The sequence below is a fragment of the Alosa sapidissima genome, chromosome 11 (assembly GCF_018492685.1).
Source record: "Alosa sapidissima isolate fAloSap1 chromosome 11, fAloSap1.pri, whole genome shotgun sequence".
Classification (NCBI taxonomy): Eukaryota; Metazoa; Chordata; class Actinopteri; order Clupeiformes; family Clupeidae; genus Alosa; species Alosa sapidissima.
In genome coordinates this window covers 34,369,539-34,390,581 of record NC_055967.1, presented here as the reverse complement: position 1 = coordinate 34,390,581, position 21,043 = coordinate 34,369,539, and the positions used below count along the sequence as shown (strand labels likewise).

The 21,043-nt window shown below is 44.6% G+C and overlaps 4 protein-coding genes across 11 annotated transcripts in view; all 4 read right to left on the bottom strand.

Moving 5' to 3' along the window:
- Nucleotides 1–231: 231 nt before the first annotated feature.
- Nucleotides 232–2,531, bottom strand: LOC121724634 (transmembrane emp24 domain-containing protein 6-like). The gene is made up of 4 exons (XM_042111325.1): nt 2,322–2,531; nt 1,468–1,594; nt 789–952; nt 232–604 (listed from the first exon to the last, which is right to left on the bottom strand). Exons 1-4 carry the CDS (start codon nt 2,529–2,531, stop codon nt 383–385), a joined length of 723 nt encoding a protein of 240 aa, XP_041967259.1. The 3' UTR covers nt 232–382.
- A 551-nt stretch (nt 2,532–3,082) lies between these two features.
- Nucleotides 3,083–5,304, bottom strand: LOC121724426 (transmembrane emp24 domain-containing protein 6-like). The gene is made up of 4 exons (XM_042110993.1): nt 4,933–5,304; nt 4,278–4,404; nt 3,815–3,990; nt 3,083–3,451 (listed from the first exon to the last, which is right to left on the bottom strand). The coding sequence occupies exons 1-4, from the start codon at nt 5,140–5,142 to the stop codon at nt 3,218–3,220; spliced, it is 747 nt and encodes a 248-aa protein (XP_041966927.1). The 5' UTR covers nt 5,143–5,304; the 3' UTR covers nt 3,083–3,217.
- Nucleotides 5,305–5,578: 274 nt separating this feature from the next.
- Nucleotides 5,579–12,136, bottom strand: LOC121724420 (palmitoyltransferase ZDHHC7-like). Of its 2 annotated transcripts, none has more exons than XM_042110986.1 (8): nt 12,005–12,136; nt 11,054–11,204; nt 10,503–10,865; nt 9,917–10,041; nt 9,081–9,177; nt 8,780–8,861; nt 8,136–8,266; nt 5,579–7,497 (listed from the first exon to the last, which is right to left on the bottom strand). In XM_042110986.1, the coding sequence occupies exons 3-8, from the start codon at nt 10,815–10,817 to the stop codon at nt 7,318–7,320; spliced, it is 930 nt and encodes a 309-aa protein (XP_041966920.1). In that variant the 5' UTR covers nt 10,818–10,865; nt 11,054–11,204; nt 12,005–12,136; the 3' UTR covers nt 5,579–7,317. The 2 variants fall into 2 exon arrangements, with proteins under 2 accessions (XP_041966920.1, XP_041966921.1); XM_042110987.1 differs by having other exon boundaries at nt 11,054–11,276; nt 12,005–12,132.
- Nucleotides 12,137–12,471: 335 nt separating this feature from the next.
- The window catches only part of ankrd27 (ankyrin repeat domain 27 (VPS9 domain)), a 42,526-nt gene continuing 33,954 nt past the window's right edge, over nt 12,472–21,043 (bottom strand). For 6 of the 7 annotated variants that reach the window (XM_042110920.1, XM_042110919.1, XM_042110917.1 and 3 more), the window contains 5 exons: nt 20,719–20,892; nt 15,679–15,766; nt 15,427–15,505; nt 14,911–14,974; nt 12,472–14,363 (listed from right to left, as the gene is read on the bottom strand). In XM_042110920.1, coding sequence (XP_041966854.1) covers nt 13,899–14,363; nt 14,911–14,974; nt 15,427–15,505; nt 15,679–15,766; nt 20,719–20,892 — 870 coding nt within the window. In that variant the 3' untranslated portion in view covers nt 12,472–13,898. The remainder of the gene's footprint in view (nt 14,364–14,910; nt 14,975–15,426; nt 15,506–15,678; nt 15,767–20,718; nt 20,893–21,043) is intronic. The other variant, XM_042110916.1, reaches the window with a different exon arrangement.

Genomic DNA, 21,043 nt, shown 5'->3' with positions numbered 1-21,043 from the left:
ACGCCTTTGTTTCCAGGTCTCTGACTCCTCCCAAACAGTTCAGCTTCCTTCTTGCACTGCAGTGGAGGCTGTACATTCTCTAACAAGGTATCCATGTCTTATTTTGAAGTTGGAGTACAATCTTTATTTTATTTGCACATGTTCCATCATTCTCAGCTTTATTTAATCTAAAAAATACATTAGACATTGCTTCAGACTGATGTATGAAGACTGTCCATATCCAAGCAATTCATAACTGATAAACTGATAGATGGAACAGCATACTGTATATCACTGCACTTTCCTTTTTAAACACATAAAGTAGGCTACATATTTTGGATTATGAAGTTGTTGGCATTTCTGAGAAACTGAAATGGCTAATGTGTGAGTTTGAACGGGCTCTTTAGCAGCGTGGCATGCTGCTCTGTGAGTGCAAGAGGCGTTTGATGATGAAGAGCTGCAGGTATCCGGCGGTGAGGATGACCACGGTCTGTGCTGCCGACCACCAGCTGACGTAGCTGGAGTTGGACACCAGCAGGTAGTAATCTGTGGCTCGTTTCATGCGACCGTAGTTGTAGAATCGCCACATGTGGACAACATATGTCTTCAGTTTGTCGGTACTCACCTGGAGGTTATAAGAACGTATCAGTAGAACGGCATTTATGACTGCATGGTAGTCAACAAAATCTAGAAGGCCTTCGGTTGTAGTCTACACAATAAGTGACATATCACAAGAGAATGAAAGATTTTTATAAATAAAATATCTTTGTTACTTTTTGCATACATTTGTATACATTCTCTAAATTCACCTGAATATTGGTGATGGTGCTATTCAGCTGTTCTTCATCTTTCCTCGCTTCCTCATCCTCACTGTCTACATCCCTCAGGTCTTCATAGTACACTCCAAAGTCCAGGTACACTTGCATATTTGCAAATTTGTTGATGAAGTTCCCAAAGCACATTTGATAGAAACCTGTACAAGGAGGTGAAGGAAGAAAATAGAAATGCAATGCATTCAGTGTAGTTTTCTAAACAAATGCAACAGTAGATCATTAAAACACATGCAGAGTAGATCTTATTGTGACATTGACAATAAGAGAGTGAAAGAGAAAGAAAGGGAATAAGAAAATAGCAGAATGATAGACCTCTATAGAAATAGAACACAGTGAGTGAATAGGAAAATCCAATCCCACACAATAATGTTAACACATTAACATACATTGTTAGGACATTGCAGAGATGTGTCTGGAAAACAAACATCCTGACAGTGTGTTAAGTGCTGAATGATGAATGGGCCAATCACAAAAGACATTCAATATCTTTGACGTCATTGGGCACGTTTGGAGGTGCACCCGGTGTGGTTCGGCCCTGTTCAGGTGAAGGTCCATATAAATGCAGCTAAGTGCAGCACGGCACTGTTTGGCACAGTTCAATTTCTAATGGAAATGCAGATCAACGCAGTCAAAAGTGCCAATGGAAAATCCCCACCTGTCACTTGGGTCTGGAAGTTGATCTGGCCTGAGGGCTCATCTAGGGTTGCCACCTGTATGCCTTCAGGAGAGAGGACAGCCACATGCAAGCGTCTGTCCGCAGACATCCCGCTCACCCACTGCACCTACGAACATACCGAAGATGGTAAATGGTCTGAATTTATAAAGCGCTTTGCTATACAAACCTGGCTCACATTTCTCAGGCAGTTTGGGGTTCAGTGTGGTGCTTATGGAGATTTTAACAGGGACAGGAGGAGCAAGGCTCAAACCAGCTCAGCTAGCCAAACAACTCCTCTACCTCCTTAGCCACTGTCGACCCATGTAAGCATCTGTCCCCAGACATCACGCTCACTCACTGCACCAAGACCAGACCAGAGCATTGGCACACTGCCCATGGAAGGTAGTTTCAGAAAAAACTCTATATTTTTGCTGGTACAACACTTTTGTTGCAATCAAGACGTAGCTGCACATAGAGGAATGAAAAGATAAGCTGATAAGTCCAAGGAGAACAGTCTTTCTGTAGGTCACATGCACTGCATGTCAGATTATTTTAGCTAATGTACACTATACCATTCCATACACTGCCAGCACGATATATTCAGTGTATGAAAGCATGCAGGCAGCATCATGTATCCATAATTAGATTTGCACACAATATGGCTCCTGAATAAGAATGTTTTTATTTATTTACATTATTTATTTTTAATTTAACATAATTTATTTTTATAACATTTTGATCTCCAGGATCTTTCTTAGGTAAATGTGACGAGAAAACAGACACCCTTTAAACCAGGTGTAATCAGCACAAACTAGTCACACAAAAGCCTGAGAGCTCCTGTATGCTGGACTCACCATGTACGTCAGATAGAATCGACCGCTCTGATGTGCAAAGTGCCAATAACACTGGAGGCCAGACCCGGGTAGGAGGATGGCGAAGTTGTACTGGGCTGCCCCACGGAACAGGGTGCCACTGGGACCGGCTTTAGGTTCCGTCTTTTGGGCCTTGGGCCCCGGGCTCACCAAGAGTAGGACCAGCGTCCAGCACCACAAATGCCCTGGCATGGTTCTCACTAACACGCACACACACACACTCCTTCATTCACACACTCATGTGCAGTAATGGACTGATGGAGTAATGCACTGTCACATTGGGTGGCCCTAGTCTGCTTGTGACTTGCTGTTAGTGTACTCCTCTGAGTGTGTGTGTGTGAGCACTGGAAATAATTAACTTGCCACAGCAGGTGCTGACCTTCCTTTCTACGTCCTTATGTCCTCCCTGAAGTTCCCATTGCAGACATTCTGCCACAGTGCATTCAGAACAACATAAATAACACAAATAAATGTTTTTTTCTCCAGGACTGACAGGAAGATATATATATATATATATATATACACACACAAACTACATGTTTTGATGTTATTTTGTATATCTCTGATGCATACCTTTAGAAGTATGAAGAGTGACATGAATGATTTGGTGCAGCTGCACACTAAGTACTTTTCACACACTTGAATTTAAACAATTTAACAGCTGATTTGGCCAACTGAGCTGATTTTGACACAATTACAATGTACAAACTCCTCTTGGGTTCCTATTTGGGTAATGTTTTATTTATTAAAATCTGTAATACAAAACATGACAGACATGTTAGCAAGTTTGCCCTCTATTACGTGACCTGCACCTTGACTGCACACATAGACATCACTGCTACAACGCACAGATCTCTCTCCTTCGTACTCTCATTGGCTCAGCAGCGAGGTTTCTCTGTTTCTGTTGTGGTTTTGGTGTTGAAGAGCCTCTTGAGGGAGAACAGCTGCAGGTAACCGGACAGGATGATGACCACACTCAGCGCTGCAGACCAATAGCTCACGTAGGTGGAGTTGGACAGGAGGATGTAGTAGTCCGTCCCCTGACGCATGCGGGCAAAGTTGTAGTGACGCCACATGTGGAACACGTAGCTTTGCAGCTTGAGAGAACTTTCCTGTAGGGAGGCAACGGCGGAGTGTTACAGTGTAAACAAATCTCCATAAGAGAATGTTCTAGAAGCAGAGGTTTATAAGACTTGAAGCTCAGCTTAACTTTGTATATCAACATGCTTCGTGGACTTTTCTATTTGTAAACCTTGTGTCACTGGACCATTCAGGGAATTAAAGATGTTTGGGGCTTTCCAGTCAGTACAACGTCTTAAACAGACAGTTGTATAATTCCACAACCATATTCCATGTAGAGGGGAGATATTGTACAACACACTAGTGATATTAATTAAGTGACACACATTAAAAACCGTGTTTGTATACTGACATACTGAAATGATGGTCAATTACAAGTTGTCCATCAGCCTAACCTCAATGGTGGACAGGGTGTTATTTAAGTTTTTCATGTCCTCTTCCTTCTTCTGGTTTTCTTTTTCCTTCTGTTTCTTCTCATGTTCTGAGTCCTCATAGTAGACCCCAAAGTTCAAGAATACCTGCAGGCTGCCAAAGCGGTTGTGGAAGTTGCTGAGGCACATCTGATAAAATCCTAAAATGTGTCATTGAACAGCGACAGAAATTTACATTATTAATGTCAGATTATACTGAGACATTCTACTCAGACAAATACATAGGATCAATCAAAGCACTTCCAATAGAAACAGTATAACACTTTACACATCAGGCTACTTTACACATATTTAGTAGAGAATAAAAACATTTCAGTAGAGAAAAAAAAATCAATGACGCTGATAACACCTACATCTTGGCTTTGATAATCAGTTACAAACATACTGACAGCAGTCTGTAGAATGGACAAGTCTAACAGTAATTTACCGGTCTCTTTGGCCTCAAATTTGATCTCCCCTATGGCCTCATCAGCCTGCCCGACTAGGTAGCCCGATGGGGAGTTGACGGTCACTGCCAAGTGTCTGTCGTTGGCCACACCAGTCACCCACTGGACCTGTAGTAGTAAACCAGGACTAGGCGTGAGCAGATCGGAATCAGATCTCATTTCAGATAGAGAACAATGTTTCTCAGATTGAGGTCGTTATCAGTCACCAACCTTGTGTGTGTGTGTGAGACTAACTATGTGTGATGCTAGCATATGGTGGAAATACAGCAAAGAGTGACTCATGTTGTTTTTACAGAAGTCAAAGTGCATGAAATACTATGTAAAGGCAACACCATTCTACTGCTGTAGTCTTCAGTAGAATTTACTTTTAACATTTTCCAAAACAATCCCTTTTAAGTATTCCAAGTACCATCACCCTAGAATACAATTGAAATATGTGGAATATTTTCATAATAGTGTGGAACATGTGGAATATTTTTTAGTGTCTGTGTAATGCACTGAAAACAAAATAGAATCTTATAAAGAACCACTATCAATCGTTAGCCAAAGCCATGCCTGTGTTTCCTCACCATGTGCACTGTGAGATTGCCTGAGAATGTAAAGTGCGTTACAAATAAAATATATTATTATTATTACCATGTAGTTGAAGTAGAACTGCTCTCCCTGGTGAGCCATATGCCAAAAGCACTCCAGGCCAGAGGCGCGCAGCACGATGGCAAAGTCGTACTGGTCAGATCCCCAGAAAAGGTCCTGATCGGAAAAGCCCGGTTGGGGGTCCTTCACCACTCCTCCAGAACCGTGTCTGGGCACCAGCAACAGAACCAGAAAGAACGCTCCCCCTAACATTATTGATTAGGCTTTAAAAAAACAACCCAATGCTAGCTAAGAGGCACGTGTTAACTGCAGTTATGGTAATAGTTACAAAAAAAAACCACTCCTCGGTACAATCCAGAGGAAGTTGGAGCTTACTCCACTGAGTGTGTAGTTGGTGTGCGTCCCAGAACATATGTATGATTCACTCTCTCTTTAGAGACACATTGGTGTGCAGAGTGTGGGAAGAACCGCTAGGCCACACAGGTGGTAGTCACACACACAAATCCGGTGGGTCGATATAGAATAACCTGCAGTACAACATTTCTATGTTCAAGGCACTTTCACTTCTCTCAACAATCTTTTGCATATCTTAAAGGTTGCATCGCATTCTCGGGATTAATTAGCATTGGTGCATCTGTTCATAATGTTACTAGACAACACATAGGCAAGTACATCAACAAGCCAAAGGTCAGTATGTACGAAATAATCTTTAATTCCAACAGACAGACAAGTTTTCTCCAGATACTACACATTTCCACCTGATATTATCTTAACAATGTCCTTTGCACCAAAAAAAGGAGTGATTGATGCATGAATGACTGCATGGTTCAGAGTTGTGAGAGGTTCATCACATCCTTGGAATATTATTTGAGTAACATTTTTCTGTCATAATAAGACTTTTGATTTTTCAATACATATATGACGCGCATGCACTCAAATAACAGGATTTTAGAGGTCACTATTTTTAAAGCCAGACTAATCTGTCATAGATCAAAACTACTTTTGTACCATGCAGGCCACTGTACTATGAGCCATCAAATGAATAATCCACCCCAGAAGACTATATGAGAAGCAATTACACTGAGCTTTTAAAGATCTCTCATTGTCACTCGTATCCCTGCAGTAAGCCTCGACTTTTCCAGCACCCACAGGAGGTATAGTAATTAAACAGGCTGCACAGACCGCTCTCTGTCCTTTAAACACATATATGGGTGCGTGCTGTAGTGGGTGGGATGGGCCAAAGCCGTTATAATGTGCACATGTACAAGCTGGGCAAAAAAAAAAAAAAGAGTGGTGATAGTATGCCATCACCAAAGCAGATCCGAACCCTGGTTCTGTTTTTTTGTCTGGGTCATTAGAACCCTACAGCAAACCCAGTCTTCAGACATCAACATCCAGCAATTTCGTTCAGTCACTTCACGTGAAACCGAGGCTTTGGCCACTTTCACAATAACACACGAGCGGTGACCGTTCAGAAAGGGAGTGAAACTGGGCCATTTTGGCATCCGGTCATCTACCCACCCCCTCCAGCACAGCCTCCTTTCTTTGTCTATGCATTTCATCCTCCTCAGCTCTTACTCGCTTCCTCTATTCTCCTGAGTACTTACAGTAAAATCACTGTCCGAAGCCCAGCGAGTGTGTCCAGACGGACGCACCACAAACAGCCTGGCTCGGCTCAACTATGACATTCAGTGCATAAACCTTCCCAGCTGTATCATTGACTTTGGACCACCTAAACAATTGAGGAGAGATGCACTTTAAACAAACAAGAGATGACTTGACAATGCTTAAAAAACAAAACACATATACATACAAATGACGAGTAAAAAATAATAAAATAAACAATGGTGACAACAAAGGTCTTCTGTTTGATTGCAGCTTCATATTCCCTTTTAAGACCCAATGGGTGGCAAAGCAGTTCCATAGGAGGGCGGGCTGTACTCGCTAAGGAGCCAGTCAGTCTTGGAGTCATACACAGCACCAAGTAAGCTCCCTTACACAGGAGAGTTAGTGTGTGTGAGTGTGTGTGTGTGTGTACTTCTTGGTGCAGTCATGTAGTGTATGCCATATCATAGTGTCTCTTGATTGATTGTGTCTCTTTCACAAGCTCAGCTTCATGACGTGGGAGTGGACCAGTGACGCTGTCTCTGTGTGTGACCACATACACACTGTGTGGGTGATCACGTTATCTGTGTGTCTCTGTTTACACATATGTGCCAGTCAGTGCTATTTTAGGATTATTTTTGGAGCGCGTCCTCATGATGACCAGAACTCTCCAACACCTGGAATGGACGACTCACAGAAACTCACACCTGCGTCCGCATGTAGTGTGTGCACAGTGTGGTGTAGTGTAGCGCGTGTGTGTGTGTGTGTATGTGTGTGCATGTGTGTGTGTGTGTATGTGTGTATGTGTGTGTGTGTGTGTGTTTAGACAGAGAACTCTGGGCCGCTCTTCCGCGTGCGCGTGGCGAGCAAGTGGCGCAGACGCAGGCCAGCGAAGGGGTTGACCCAGACGAGCGAGGGCTGGCCTCCGAACACGGCCCTCATGCCCTCCCAGCGTGTCCTCCGCTCCCAGGTGGGCCGCTCGCTCTTCAGGCGCTCGATCTCCTGCGTGGACAGAGGGATGGACACAAGGGTCAAAGAAGGGTCATGGTGTTGACGGAGCATCAGAAATGCTCAAAATGTGTTTGAAAAAAATAAAAGCTTTTTCTTCCATACATTTTCCATAAGCCAAGTGGATATAATAACTCACTGTAAACTGGTATGTTCTCTGAATCCTGCCCAAAAATAAAATCTAATAAAAATGTAAACAAATATATATATATAGAGAGAATTAAAGCTTTGATCTCCGTTTTCCTTTTCAAAGCCAAAATAAAGACTTTGGATGCTGTTTTCTCAGCTATGCACTGGATGGCACCAAAGTACTATATTGTAAAAAGTTTACTTCCAGCTGTTAAGAGGGCGTGATCTTGCGGAGATCACAAAGTATGCGGTAGTTAAGGTTTCAGTTCCAGAGCCCACAACTCAGTGCAGGTAGCACTCAGAGGCATGGGGGAGGGCTTATTTCACTTGTGACAGACAGCTATGCATTGTACCATACAACGTTGGCCACAACGTGAATGTATCAGACGTCAGATATGCACAGAGTTCTCATTTGTAGACTTATAGAGAACAATTGACCAGAATTACTAGTACAAATCAAGTTTTCATCAGCAGGGGCATGATGATGATGAGTGTCCACTTACGGTCTCGTCGTTACAGATGGAGTGGATCTGAGTGCCGAACATGACTGCAGTGAAGGTGAGGAAGAGGAGTGCCTCCAGGCAGAGGAAGATCATGAGCATGACCGTCACCGGAGGGGAGAAGTCACTGCACTCTAGGGGGCGCCGCAGAGACAGAGACACATTATTCACACATGATCTCAGCTAAAAGAAGAGAAGAGACTGTTATTGTTTATAATTTATTCACTCATACAATTTATTTTAACTTCTCTATTTGATATTCCACTCATGTACATAATATACGTAGGTATACTCATGATGTCAAATCTGAATCAATGCACACTTGATGCTGGGCATTTTTATCCACTTTATGTCACATCTGTACGGCTGAAGTATCACCATCACTGTAATGTCGGGATGAGTACAAAGGATGCTCCTCAAGCTTCAACAGTCGTATACATAGCTATATTACACTGCAAAAAATGAAATCTAACCAAGTGTTATTAATCTTATAATAAGATCAAAACATATAATACTAATAATATTAATTGACTAATAATCTTGGTTAGATTTTATTAGATAAGCAGTTTTTTGCAGTGCATACAGCATATCAGCGATCACAAATTGCAGTGTGCCAGATTAAAAGCCTAGTATGTGGTCATTCTCACCGTTCCACTGAACTCGCACACAGGTGATGAACTGGAACCCACTGAGGGCAAGAGCATGGGCCGAGATCATGGCTATATACATCTAAAGAAACACACACACACGCACACACACACAAATTTATCAAAAACATTTTTCCAGGCTGATCGATTATTGTGTGAAGACTTCTGGTGCTTACTTGCTGACCATAAATGAAAAAAAATCATTCTACCCTTGTTAAAAACAAAGGAAGAACATTTTCCTTATACCTACAGGTGAACATACAACACCACCACCTATACAGTACAACATGTGCAAACTTACAGTGAAAAGCACAAAGAAGCGCTGATTGTTTTCCCCCACACAGTTGTTGACCCAAGGGCAATGGTGGTCCATCTTACGGATGCATCGCTTACAGATGCTGAGAAGAGTGGAAAATAGCAACTTCTTAATTCAACACATCACAATCATAATCAGTGAAAGTTATTCCACAGATATTAAAACTATAAACAGAATGATGTCCAAAATCTACCAACTGTCTCCAATGTCCAATGTCTCCATCGCAAACAGTTAAGCCTATATTACACAGTTTCATACAAATAGTAGGCTATTGCGCAAGTGCTGTTAGGGGAGTGGGGGTAGTGTAGATGATAGGGTACAGCTGAGAGAGCATGCCATCCTCCCTATTACAAGTTAGTTTACCACCAAAATGACTTTGAAGCTGTTACATTAAGGCAAAACAACTTGCATTGGATGCCTTTAAATGCATTATACTAGTGTCTAATTAATAATTTCTTACAGAGAGTTGTGGTTTGTATATGTTTATGGTTACTGTTATCATTCCGTTAAATTTTAGTCTAATACTAATTCTGTTATATGTCTATGATGTTTGGTCTATGACTAATTTTGCCTTTTTTATGCTATATGATATATATGTTATTTTTAATGTTAGTGTAATGTTTATTGTCGTCATTGTGAGTCACTTTTGGCATCTGCTATGAACCATAAATAAAAATGAAATAAAGAAAATGGCATGGGTTTTACTAATTTTGGGCTTTGGAGGCCCAACTCAAACAGCAGTGCCACAAACTCCAGTAGGAAAATGAGCCAAATTTTCTAATGAAACATGAGAACCACTCCCTCCCACACGGCCAACTGACCTGCAGTGATGGGCCCTCTCTGGCTTGATACTGCAGCACTTGGGGCACTTGTAGATGACCTCGCCGGGCTTCAGTTGCAAGCTATCCATGTACTCCTTTGTGGCATTGCCCTTCGGAACCGCACCCTGCAGGAAGGGCAGAGAAAGAGGCAGATGACGGAGATCATTTTCAACTCTGAGGAGGACCACACCAATCAATAACTTTTTATCCAGACATTCGTCATTATTATTGTTAAGTATTGGGGTCATTTGGATGTGGACAAAAAACACTGTCAGAAATGCAAACACTTTCAGGACCAGGAGACAAGATGCTTTACTCACACTCTCACTGTTACAGTAAACCTATTATTCCTACTCCGTTTCAATGATGTAGTCATCCTTAATTATTTCCCACTCAAGAGAGCTTACTCTTTTCCCAAAGGTCATCAAAGCCACTCAGCTCATCCCATCCCACATTCACTCATCATACACAAATATTTTTCACATATGTGAAAAATGCAGCTTATTCCCTTTAACACTCCATGTATTACAAAACCCAACTCTCCCCCTCCCACCACCGACTGAGGACCCAGCAGGCCCTGACTGACCGGGTCAGTGAGCATGGTCCGCAGGTGCGACGCGAGCGCCAGCACAGCCAGCCCGTTGAACAGCACACCGTTGACCACGGCGTACCACATGCTCTTGGCTGGCAGCAGCATGACGAAGGTGACCACGAAGTCGGCGTAGAGCACCAGGAACCACGTGATGAAGGCACACACCATGCCGCAGCCGTCCTGGATGAACCAGAGCTGTGCGGAGTCAGAGGAGATGCCCGCTGGGCCCCCCCCCACCACGGCAGACTCCCCCTGCAGCAGCGGCCTCTGCTGCTGCTGGTCCATTTCACGCAGCCTATGGGATTGCATCGCGACCTGACACGGTCCAGGGGAGGAGGGGAGGCAACACACCAGAGACTGGATTCATTATCCACCACGGAGAGAGAAAAACAATAAGAACACATAATAGTAAACATTATGTACCACCACAAGTATAAAGACAAACAATATAAAAATACATTAAAAAAAAAAGAGAGAAAGAGAGAGAGAGAGAGAGAGAGAGAGAGAGAGAGAGAGAGAGAGAGAGAGAGGCCACACTCACAAACCTTGCTTGTCTCTCCCTAGAATCTTCTGTTAAAGTGTCATACTGTGCTTTTTGCAAGCCCTCACGGGGCTAAGCGGCAGCTGATGCATCTTCAAGCCCAGGAGGAGGTGATTTGGACAACGACAGGGACGTGACACCCTACGGCGAACATTCTGCAAAGACATATGGTATAGCTGTCCATTGTTCTAATCTAGTGTCAAGCGACACAGGGTTATCTGCTGCTCCTATGTGGTTATGGAGGAAGCAAAGGATATAGTCAAGGATAACGAAGATGACAGCGTAAGCTGCACTAGTTAAACGGCTGTTGAGTAGATCTGGGGTGCCTTAAGTCACACACAAGATTTCCCAGTGTCCGATTAACGGATTTAGAAGTCTGTTTACACTCTTAAAAGGTTAACAGCTCTGGCGTCTCAGATTGTGGATGGACAATCAAAGCCCAGTCTGCTGTTGCAGTAGCTAACGAAGTGCTTTCTTCATAGCTTGCTCCCAACATTTACCTGGCAAATCAAAGTTAGCAAATGCAGATCACTAAATCAACAACTTACCTAGCTGCTAAATGTTATGCATTTCAAATACCTGTCTTAGCTATATTTGCTAGCGAGACAGCTTTATGACCAGCAGATAACGTTAACGTTATAGCTAGCTAAATACATGTTAAGAAAACGATTCACATTCACACCATTGCCAGTAGCGTAACAAACTACACCATGTAACGTAATTTGTACGTAACGTTATTGAAATAGAAAAAATATCTGATTTCACTTTCACTGATTACATTTACTAGAGGCACGAGCTATGGATCATTGCTAATGCTTGCAGCTAGCCATATTTCATATAACTTCAGTAAATACATGTAAGGCTAGCAGGCTAGCTGAACACAACAGTGGTTTTCATTACACACCAAATGTTACTTCAGTGCGTTGTTCGGACAAATGAGTAAATTAATTCTTACCAAATTTAAAAAAATCCGCCAGTATTATATTCTCCCTTCAGAGGAATGACATGGTTTTATAACTACCTGCTGAGCTATGCGAGTGCAGCCCATGCATCACAGACTATCAAAATCATGGAAACGTCGTTTCCGGCAGAACTTCGTTTGTTTCCGCTGTGAAAATCAGTTGCAGCTTCCAAATAACAATAGTGTATGGCAGTGCATACTACACACTGCTCATAAACTGTGATATTGACAGATAAGTAGCAAGTCATATGCAGTAAATCGTCCAGCAGTATGTCATTTCGGATACAGCCATTATGTTCTTCTCATTTTCTCTGTCCCAATAAAGACCTAAGCATACACACGCCAGTTGCTCGAAGTAAAAACACAATCCTTTTAGTTGTAATAATTATAATAAATAATTAATAAAAAATAATTTAGCTCAACTCCTCAGGTGAAATGGCAGATCAATCTTGAGACAAAAATCATGGTGAATACACATCTTTATTGCTACACAGATACATTTTCTGTGTTTCTGTGAAGCTGTAAGAGAACACAACAGTGAGCAGCAAAGTTGGAAATTCCAGCAAGGTTTTCTAGGCCAGAATCCTAATGAAGATGCAAAAAAGCACCAGGACACAACAAAGCAGGTACATAGAGTTGAGAGATCTTGTTTTCTTGAATTTCCCCTAGGGATCAATAAAGTATCTATCTATCTAAAGTGTAGACAATCGCTCAGAGTAGGAGTGCAACTACAGTACAGCAAGTCTTTTTTTTTATGTGAGGGAGTGCAATGGTAAGAGGGTGTGTTGTTCAGGTCCTTATACCCCCTTATCTCAAATCCGGTACTACATTATACTCAGTAAAACATGTTGTGTAGATGTTTTTAGGTGAGTCATTATGTGCTTATCTATCCAGATAACAGAAACAGCTTACAAGACCTGAAAAACCTCAAAACCCAGCCATAATGAAGTAATGACAATTTACTTGCATGCAATGCAAGCTTGCAATACTGGGATTATTTATTTTACTTGGTTCTACTGCTCTACTGCTTCCAATTTGGTGTTAAAATGGCCTTTCTCGAGGAACAAAGCACTTCGTAGCCGTGTCACTAGGAGTAGATGTGCACTGGGACATTGCTGTCTTGGAAGCTCTTGATGCACAACAGGAACAAAACTGTTGCATTTATAACAGTAGACAAAATGCTGACACAGAAATAAATTACATTTTAAAATGAATGCGAAGACAAGGACTACATTCTAATCACTGGGAAGAAAATGCATAGCAGTTTACTTCTAGAAACATTATGACCAAAGAACTTCTGAGGGTTCTCAACTGAACCAAAGTGTTAAAAAGAAAACTAATAGCAAGAAAAGGTTTTTAAATTTAAATCAACTAATAAGAAATATTCAGATGCATGTGCAAATTACACGGTAAGACCAATCAAGTATTCCAGCTCCTAGAATGATACTATAGTCAGGTCTGTCCTTGGAGTTTACAAGTTTTGTTATCAAAAATAAAGACACAAATACTAATTCCAAGAACATTTCCCTTTTCAACTTGTGGTGATATGATAAATGATAAAACAGTTGGAACTCAAAAGTGCTCAAAGTGAAGCCCTCTATCAAGTCTCTATCAACTCTTATCAACTCTCTCTCTCTCTCAAATATGCCATCCTCTTGCCTATTACTTAGTATGGAAATCCCTTAGGTGCTCAGCGTTAATCACTTAAGCCAAGACTAGTACTCGTGCTGGGCCATTGTGGCGTCCTACTGCATCAGGTGACCTTCATACACCGCTCCCTACAATGCCTCAACCAGGGGTGGTCCTCTGACATCAGGTCTCAGACCAGAGCTCAGGAAGGACCAAGTGGGGGCAGAGGGCTCAAAAGGTTTTCCCAGTCATTTAGAAGTCAAAGGTCATCCATCTCCTTTAACGTTGCTTCTGTCTCTGGGGACCCATTGGTCCTGTGCTGCAGGTCCTCCTCTTCCTCCTCATCCAGGGCCTCCCTCGTGTCCCCGTTGACCGGTGGTAGGTCGGGTAGGGCCTCCCTCGTGTCCCCGTTGACCGGTGGTAGGTCGGGTAGGGCCTCCCTCGTGTCCCCGTTGACCGGTGGTAGGTCGGGTAGGGCCTCATGTGACTGGTCAGGTGATGCTTCAGAGAGGTCGGTAGGAGTGGGGCTTGGGTGGTCAGGCAGAGAGGGGTCCTTGGAGAGGTCCTGGTGGATGGTGTGGCAGCGGGTCAGGCTGCTCCTGCTGGTACCATTGTCCGGTGGGGGAGTGGAGGACTGACTGCAGTCAGCGAGGCCCCCAGCACCCGTGGCCGTTGGGGTGCTGGTCTCCACTGTCTCTCCCCTCTGCAGTTTCCTCTTGTCTGCCTGGGAGAATGTTTGGGGATTTAGTACAGCAAGTGGATATGCGCTTTTTCAAAAGGCATGGTATTTCAGCTCAACAGCCAATAAAATCATGGACTATGTTATTTAAGGGGAAACTCTGGCAATCTTTCGCATAGATCTCTGTTTTAAGTCACCGGGTACTAACCCCCCCTCCCCTGAAAATAATCGGTGCTGCCTAGCTCAGGTTGCTGCAACCAACAGCAAGAGCCGCCAGGCAGCTACAGTGCTACACTCTGGGGGCATGATTTCAAGGATTTTAAGGAGTGTAGCACTCTAGCTGTCTGATTGCTCTAACCGTTGGCTGCAGCAAGTCAAGCTAGCTAGTACTCGGTGACTGAGAAACAGAGATCTATGTGAAAAATCGCCGTAATTCTCCTTTAATATAAAACAACTTAAAATACATTGTACATTTGCACAAGCAAAAAGCAAATTCCCTGTTCCCTTAATTTCTTTGAGCAATATATATATATATATATCATCCACTGAAGTCAATGCTTTGCATGTATCAGGATGTGTGAGAGGAGAGTACCCTGTTTAAAAGAGGGGAGTTGATTATGGATCTGGTCCGGTCTAGGGATACAGCCTTTGGAGTCCTGCAGCAGAACCACAGAGCACAGATCACACTGATGTAGATAGATAGATAGATACTTTATTGATCCCCAAGAGGGTTCAAGGGTCTCAGTAGCATACAGACATCACACACAACATGCACTTACAGCAGAAATGGTAAATATAAGTATAAATATAAACATATAACAAAACTCCACTGTACAATAGAGACAGTACAAGATAAGAAAAACTAACAAAACTAAATACTAAATATACTATATAAATTAAATTAAAAAAAATCCACAGTGCGCTTGAGGGTGATCAAGCATGTAGACCACATGCACAACATGCATGCACACGACTTATCTAATATTACATTTCTGAGAAGTACTGTATGCTCTGATACAGTGACTTTATAGTGTCTATAAATTTAACACTAGAGGGTGCTACTGAGTCCCTTAAGCTTTATGCCTCTGTGCGTGTGTAGTGCAGGTACCTGTGTAAAGACTGAAGCAGGTCTTGCCTCCTGTTGTTTGCATCTTCTTGCTGTTTCAGTCTGTGCACCAATGATTGCGCTACATCATATAAAAGAGAGGAACACTGAATAATGTATCCATAATCCAAAAACATATGTCTCAAATTCTACTCATTTTCTGTGAAACTGCTTATAACTACTTTCTCTACAACTATGATTCTTTCACATACAATAATGAGGTAATGGCCTTTAACAGTGTGATGTAATCCTTACCCAAAGTTCCTTTGGGCAGTTTTCCTGGGTCTGCAGCTTCAGGGGCATGGCCTGAAGCTCTCTGCAACATCTTCAGGATCTCTGTGCTCTGTGATAACGAGAAGAGTCACAGTATTGCTATTAGTATCTATTAAGTTAAGTTAGTTTAAGTAGAGGCTCAGATTAATGCCAGATAGTCATGGAAGTCTGTTACTAGTGTAACCATGCCATGAACATACAGTATAATGGATATTCATTTCACACAAACTATGGGCAGCCGTGGCCTACTGGTTAGCGCTTCGGATTTGTAACCGGAGGGTTGCCGGTTCAGATCCCGACCAGTAGGCACGACTGAAGTGCCCTTGAGCAAGGCACCTAACCCCTCACTGCTCCCCGAGCGCCGCTGTTGTTGCAGGCAGCTCACTGCGCCGGGATTAGTGTGTGCTTCACCTCACTGTGTGTACACTGTGTGCTGAGTGTGTTTCACTAATTCACGGATTGGGATAAATGCAAAGACCAAATTTCCCTCACAGGATCAAAAGAGTATATATACACTTATACTTATACCAATTACAGTATGCATCCGTGGTATGTCAACTGTAATGTCATAGTGTTCAAGAAAACTCACATGACATTTGCTGCGATGAATATGCAACTTGCTGATTATTGAGGTGTGATTTGAATTTTCACGACATGTAATCAGAGTCAGCATGACCATTCCCAACTAAGTTACCTAAGTTATGGATATATAAATAACGCTAGTTACGAATGTAACTGTGGTTATGTGAGTAGTGGATGACCGCCAGGGCAGTCTCTTTGTAGTGGATATATCTCTGTTGCGCCAGCCACAGACTGAGAGCTGTATACCAAAAACGTCACTCCGTGACCCGGCGTGTGACGTCACCGAGTTTATATCAGCTTTTGTCACACGCCAGCCTTCCTCAGGTAACTGGTCTCTTCTCGCATACTCCGAGTGACCAGAAACCCTGGCGGTCATCCACTACTCACATAACCACAGTTACATTCATAACTAGCGTTAAGTTTCGTAGTTCCTGACCGCCAGGGCAGTCTCTTTGTAGTGGATGAAGAATATCACAATGTCACGAGGAGTGACTCAGATGGAACCCAAATCTGCTGGAGACAGCACTGCTGAAGCTAGGCAGGGGGTAGATGCCACATTAACATTGTAGAAGCGGCTAAATGTACATGGGGACGACCATGTTGCGGCCGCACAAATGTCAGACAGAGGGATCTCCTTGAGGGCTGCCCACGAAGCTGCCACGCCCCTGACCGAATGCCCTTTTACAGGTGCCGGCAGTCTACGGTTAACATGCTTGTAGGCCGACTATCACCTCAATGAACCAGTGCGAGAGCCTCTGTTTGGAGAGTGGCATTCCTCGTTTGGCCTCAGAAAAACAAACAAACAACTGGTCTGAGCGGCGAATCTCAGCAGTAGCAGTAACATAATATCTCAGCGCCCTAACAGGGCACAGCAGGACCTGTGCGTCCGCTACACTGTTGTTCACACCCGCCAGGTGTATCGCTCTTAGTGAAAGGAACCTGGGGTAAGCCCACGACCACAATTCCTGTGCTAGTTTCAGGAGATCTCGTTACCTGGTGCCTCCGTAGTGGTTCACATGGAACACAGTGGACAGGTTGTCGGAGCGGACTAGCACGTGCCTGCCCTTCAGCACTGGGAGAAAATGTTCCAATGCCAGTCGGACTGCTCGCAATTTGAGCATGTTGATGTGCTCTTGTGCCACGGGCGATGACCACATGCCCCGCACTCCCCTGGGGCGCCAGACTGTGCCCCACCCAGTTTTGGATGCATCGGTTGTTAATACTTCCCTGCGTGATGGAAGCTGTCCCATGGCTACTCCTGACGAAAGAAAATCCATCGACTGCCATTTCTGTAGAGCTGTCAAGCATTCTTGTGATATACGTACCGGTGTGCGTCTGTGGCGTACAGGGTGCAGCCCCAGATCCCTTAGCCACATCTGAAGAGGTCTGACATGCAGCTTCCCTAGTGCAATTACCTGTGCTGCGGCTGTCAGCAGGCCCTGAAGCTGCAGTAATGTCAGGTAAGGTACCTGTGTTCCCAATCTCAAGCGCCCGACGAAAGCAAGGATCGCTTGAACTCGGTCTTGGGGTAGGTAGGCCATCATCGTGCGGGAATCCAACCCCATCCCAATGAACTTCACCGACTGTGTCGGCGTCAAGTTGCTCTTTTCCCCGTTCACAGTGAGGCCCAATGCCTGGATGTGAGTGAGCAGTGTGCGTGTGTCCATGACTGCCTGCCCCCTGGTGGGGGCGCACACGAGCCAGTCGTCGAGGTAAGGTAGGATTTTGAGGCCCTGGATCATGAGGGGTGACAGGGCTGCCTGCATGCATCTGGTGAATATTCGGGGGGCTAGGGAGAGCCCAAATGGGAGGACCTTGAATTGGTAGATAGCCCCCTGGAATGCAAAGCGAAGAAATGTTCTGTGCTCTGGTGCGATCGGGATATGAAAATACGCATCCTTTAGGTCTACTAGTGTGAACCACTCTCCTTTGCCAACGCTGCAGAGAACGCCTGCAGTACGCCATATGCGAAAGGGAAGAACTTTTAAGAACATATTCAACCTCCGGAGGTCCAGGATTGGTCTCTGGCCACCATCTTTCTTTGGAACTATGAAATAAATTGAATAAAAGCCCTCTTCGTGAACATGAGGGTGAACAACTTCTATTGCGTCAATGTCCAAGAGGGAGGAAATCTTTTTGGAGAGGACTAATGCACGCCTTGGGTGACCCTGGGCTGTGAACTGAGGGGTGGCTGGCGACGGCAGCCTGTACTGCAGCCTGTACCCTTCTGTCATTGTACGCACGACCCATAGGTCTTTTGCGGACTTTTTCCAGTATGACAGCTGCTGGACTGACAAAAGCCCGTCAGGTCACCGGCCGGGGCCCGTCAGCGCTGAGCTTTTCTTGGCCTAGCATCAAAAGCGGGGACCTGCGCAGGGCGTCTACGTTGCGCCTGAGCAGGTGGTCTCGCTCTGCGCTCCTGGGGGCCGAACGAGGTACCAGGGTGCTGCTGGGGGCAGGGGGGTTTGTGCTAGCCAGACTTGGCGGAGGCCACGCACCAAGGTAGCTACGAGTCTTCCCATGTCCTGGGCTATGTGGCCCATTGTCTGAAGCGCAGTGTTCAGTAATTCATCTGGGGCGGCATCGGCATTAGTGCCTGGCAGTGACGCTCGTAAGGCCAGCAGAAGATGTGCCAAAGAGTTGGATAGCCGTCCTACCCGTGTTGCTGGCGCTGGGTTCCGCTGTCTGAGCAGGCGGTGTGTCCAGGGCCAATCTGGCTAAAGCCAGCTTCATAGTGCTCTGAGACTGCAGGGAGGCTATGGGGCCACCCCCAATGTTTGCAGACGTTAGAGAGTCATCACTAAGGTCTTGGGACCGTGTGGCAGGCTCCATACCAGCTGGGGGCGCCAATTGCACAGAGAGTGCTGAATTCTCAGTGCATGCAGCGCTATGTTGAAACACAGCATTTGATGCAGCTGTAGATAGGATATCATAATCATCATCTGCTTCAGATGGGGAATGTTCAGGCATGTCAGGTGAGGTGTCAAAAGGGGCTGCGCCTTTAGTCAGTGACATTAACATAGATTTTATTTGCTCCATATCAGATGAAAGAGATTCCACCTGCTGGGCCAAGCCAGATGTGGACTTTTTCTTTTTTATAAGCCACAGTGGGGGTTTCCGCAGAGTGGCGCTTAGCAGTCTTTCTATCAAGGGCAGCAGGCAGTGTTGCTTCACATTCTGCGCTCAAGCCTGCCAGCCTAGCCTGCCTCTGTGCAACCGACATAATTGCACAATTCATGCACAGGTTAATGAGAGCTTCACGGAGGTGGCCTAGCCCAAGACAGGATGGGCAGAGATCATGGCCATCATAAGGTTCCAGTGTAGTGGGACACTGGGTACACTGTACTGATTCAAACATGGTCGCAATACAAAGCGCCAAATTGACGTTGTGCTCAAGGCTGATAAGTACAGGTAACGCTAATGCAGTGGTGAGAACCGCGCAATGAAGTCCACGTTAATCTAAGGAATATTCCTTCAGCTACTGTTAAGCTATACCGATCGCTGTAAACCTTCAATACTTACCAAAACACTGCTAATTAAAAATCTTACAGTCGACAGGATGTCTCTAACTTACCGAGCTACGCTCAAGGCAATGTTACTTATGGAATGGAGAGTTAGCTACTAGCTAGCCTACCGAGCAGGGCTCAAGGCGAGGCGGAATGCTAGTGTTTTGATGTGAGCTACCCGGTTACCGAGCGGGGCTCAAGGCAAGGCTGCTGTGCTTGTGTTTGACTGGGACAAGCGGTTACCGTGTTAGTGTTTGACAGACTGAGGCTAGCCAGTCACCGAGCGTGGCTCAAGGTGAGGCTGCGTTGTTTTATGCCGAAAAAGTGTTCGTTTAACCGAGCAAGCTCCAGGTTAAAAACATGTAGGTCGTCAGTACAATCGTCAATCCAACTTATTATCCGAAATGTAGTCTGAACAGCCCGTGGAGGACGAAGAAAGCTCCGTAGCCCCGACGAAGTCACCGGGCTGCGTAGAACAACAATCGTCTGATAAGTGGCGAGAAGAGATAAGAGGAAGGCTGGCGTGTGACAAAAGCTGATATAATCTCGGTGACGTCACACGCCGGGTCACGGAGTGACGTTTTTGGTATACAACTCTCGGTCTGTGGCTGGCGCAACAGAGATATATATATCCACTACAAAGAGACTGCCCTGGCGGTCAGGAACTACGAAACATAACTGGACATACGATACACTATCATTATGACTAATGGCAGGACATCTGAAAAGACATGTATGTTTATGACATGGTTCTTCCATAAAACTGCACTAAAAGAACTAAAAAAAAGAACTAAAAAAAAGCACTAAAAGAACCGTGTCATAAACATGCCTGACTAATTCTGTTGAGTGTTGCAGAATCTGTCTTATGGTTGTGTGTTGAGTGTTGCAGAATCTGTCTTATGGTTGTGTGTTGACCGTCATGTCCTGTGCTGACCTTGCCCCCGATCTCCTGAGCGCAGTCCAGCGGGGTCCTCTGCCTCTTGTTCCTCAGGTGCACCCACGCCCCCTCCTGCAGGAGCAGCTCCACCAGGCTCTGGTGACCCCCGCGCACCGCCTCGTGCAGGGCCGTGTTGCCATGGTTATTCACCAGGTTGACGGACGCACAGCTCTGGAGGGTGCAAAGGCGACATGGGCACACTGGCTAATACAAACATATGTTCATATGTGCCTGCAGACAAGCTACCCTACAAGCTACCCTTCTCTTTCTCTGGTATATTTTGTTCAGTTAAACATTCCATCCTTTGTGATCACACTGACAC

Coding starts and splice junctions, on each gene's coding strand:
- LOC121724634 (XM_042111325.1), bottom strand. CDS start 2,531: ATGCCAGGGCATTTGTGGTGCTGGACGCTGGTCCTACTCTTGGTGAGC. Junction 1,595..2,321: donor GATTCTATCTGACGTACATG/GTGAGTCCAGCA, acceptor GTATGTTCGTAG/GTGCAGTGGGTGAGCGGGAT. Junction 953..1,467: donor CTTCCAGACCCAAGTGACAG/GTGGGGATTTTC, acceptor CTCCTTGTACAG/GTTTCTATCAAATGTGCTTT.
- LOC121724426 (XM_042110993.1), bottom strand. CDS start 5,142: ATGTTAGGGGGAGCGTTCTTTCTGGTTCTGTTGCTGGTGCCCAGACAC. Junction 3,991..4,277: donor ATTTGAGGCCAAAGAGACCG/GTAAATTACTGT, acceptor GACACATTTTAG/GATTTTATCAGATGTGCCTC. Junction 3,452..3,814: donor ACACCCTGTCCACCATTGAG/GTTAGGCTGATG, acceptor GCCTCCCTACAG/GAAAGTTCTCTCAAGCTGCA.
- LOC121724420 (XM_042110986.1), bottom strand. CDS start 10,817: ATGCAATCCCATAGGCTGCGTGAAATGGACCAGCAGCAGCAGAGGCCG. Junction 8,862..9,080: donor GCTTCTTTGTGCTTTTCACT/GTAAGTTTGCAC, acceptor GTGTTTCTTTAG/ATGTATATAGCCATGATCTC. Junction 8,267..8,779: donor TGTGCGAGTTCAGTGGAACG/GTGAGAATGACC, acceptor GGCGCCCCCTAG/AGTGCAGTGACTTCTCCCCT.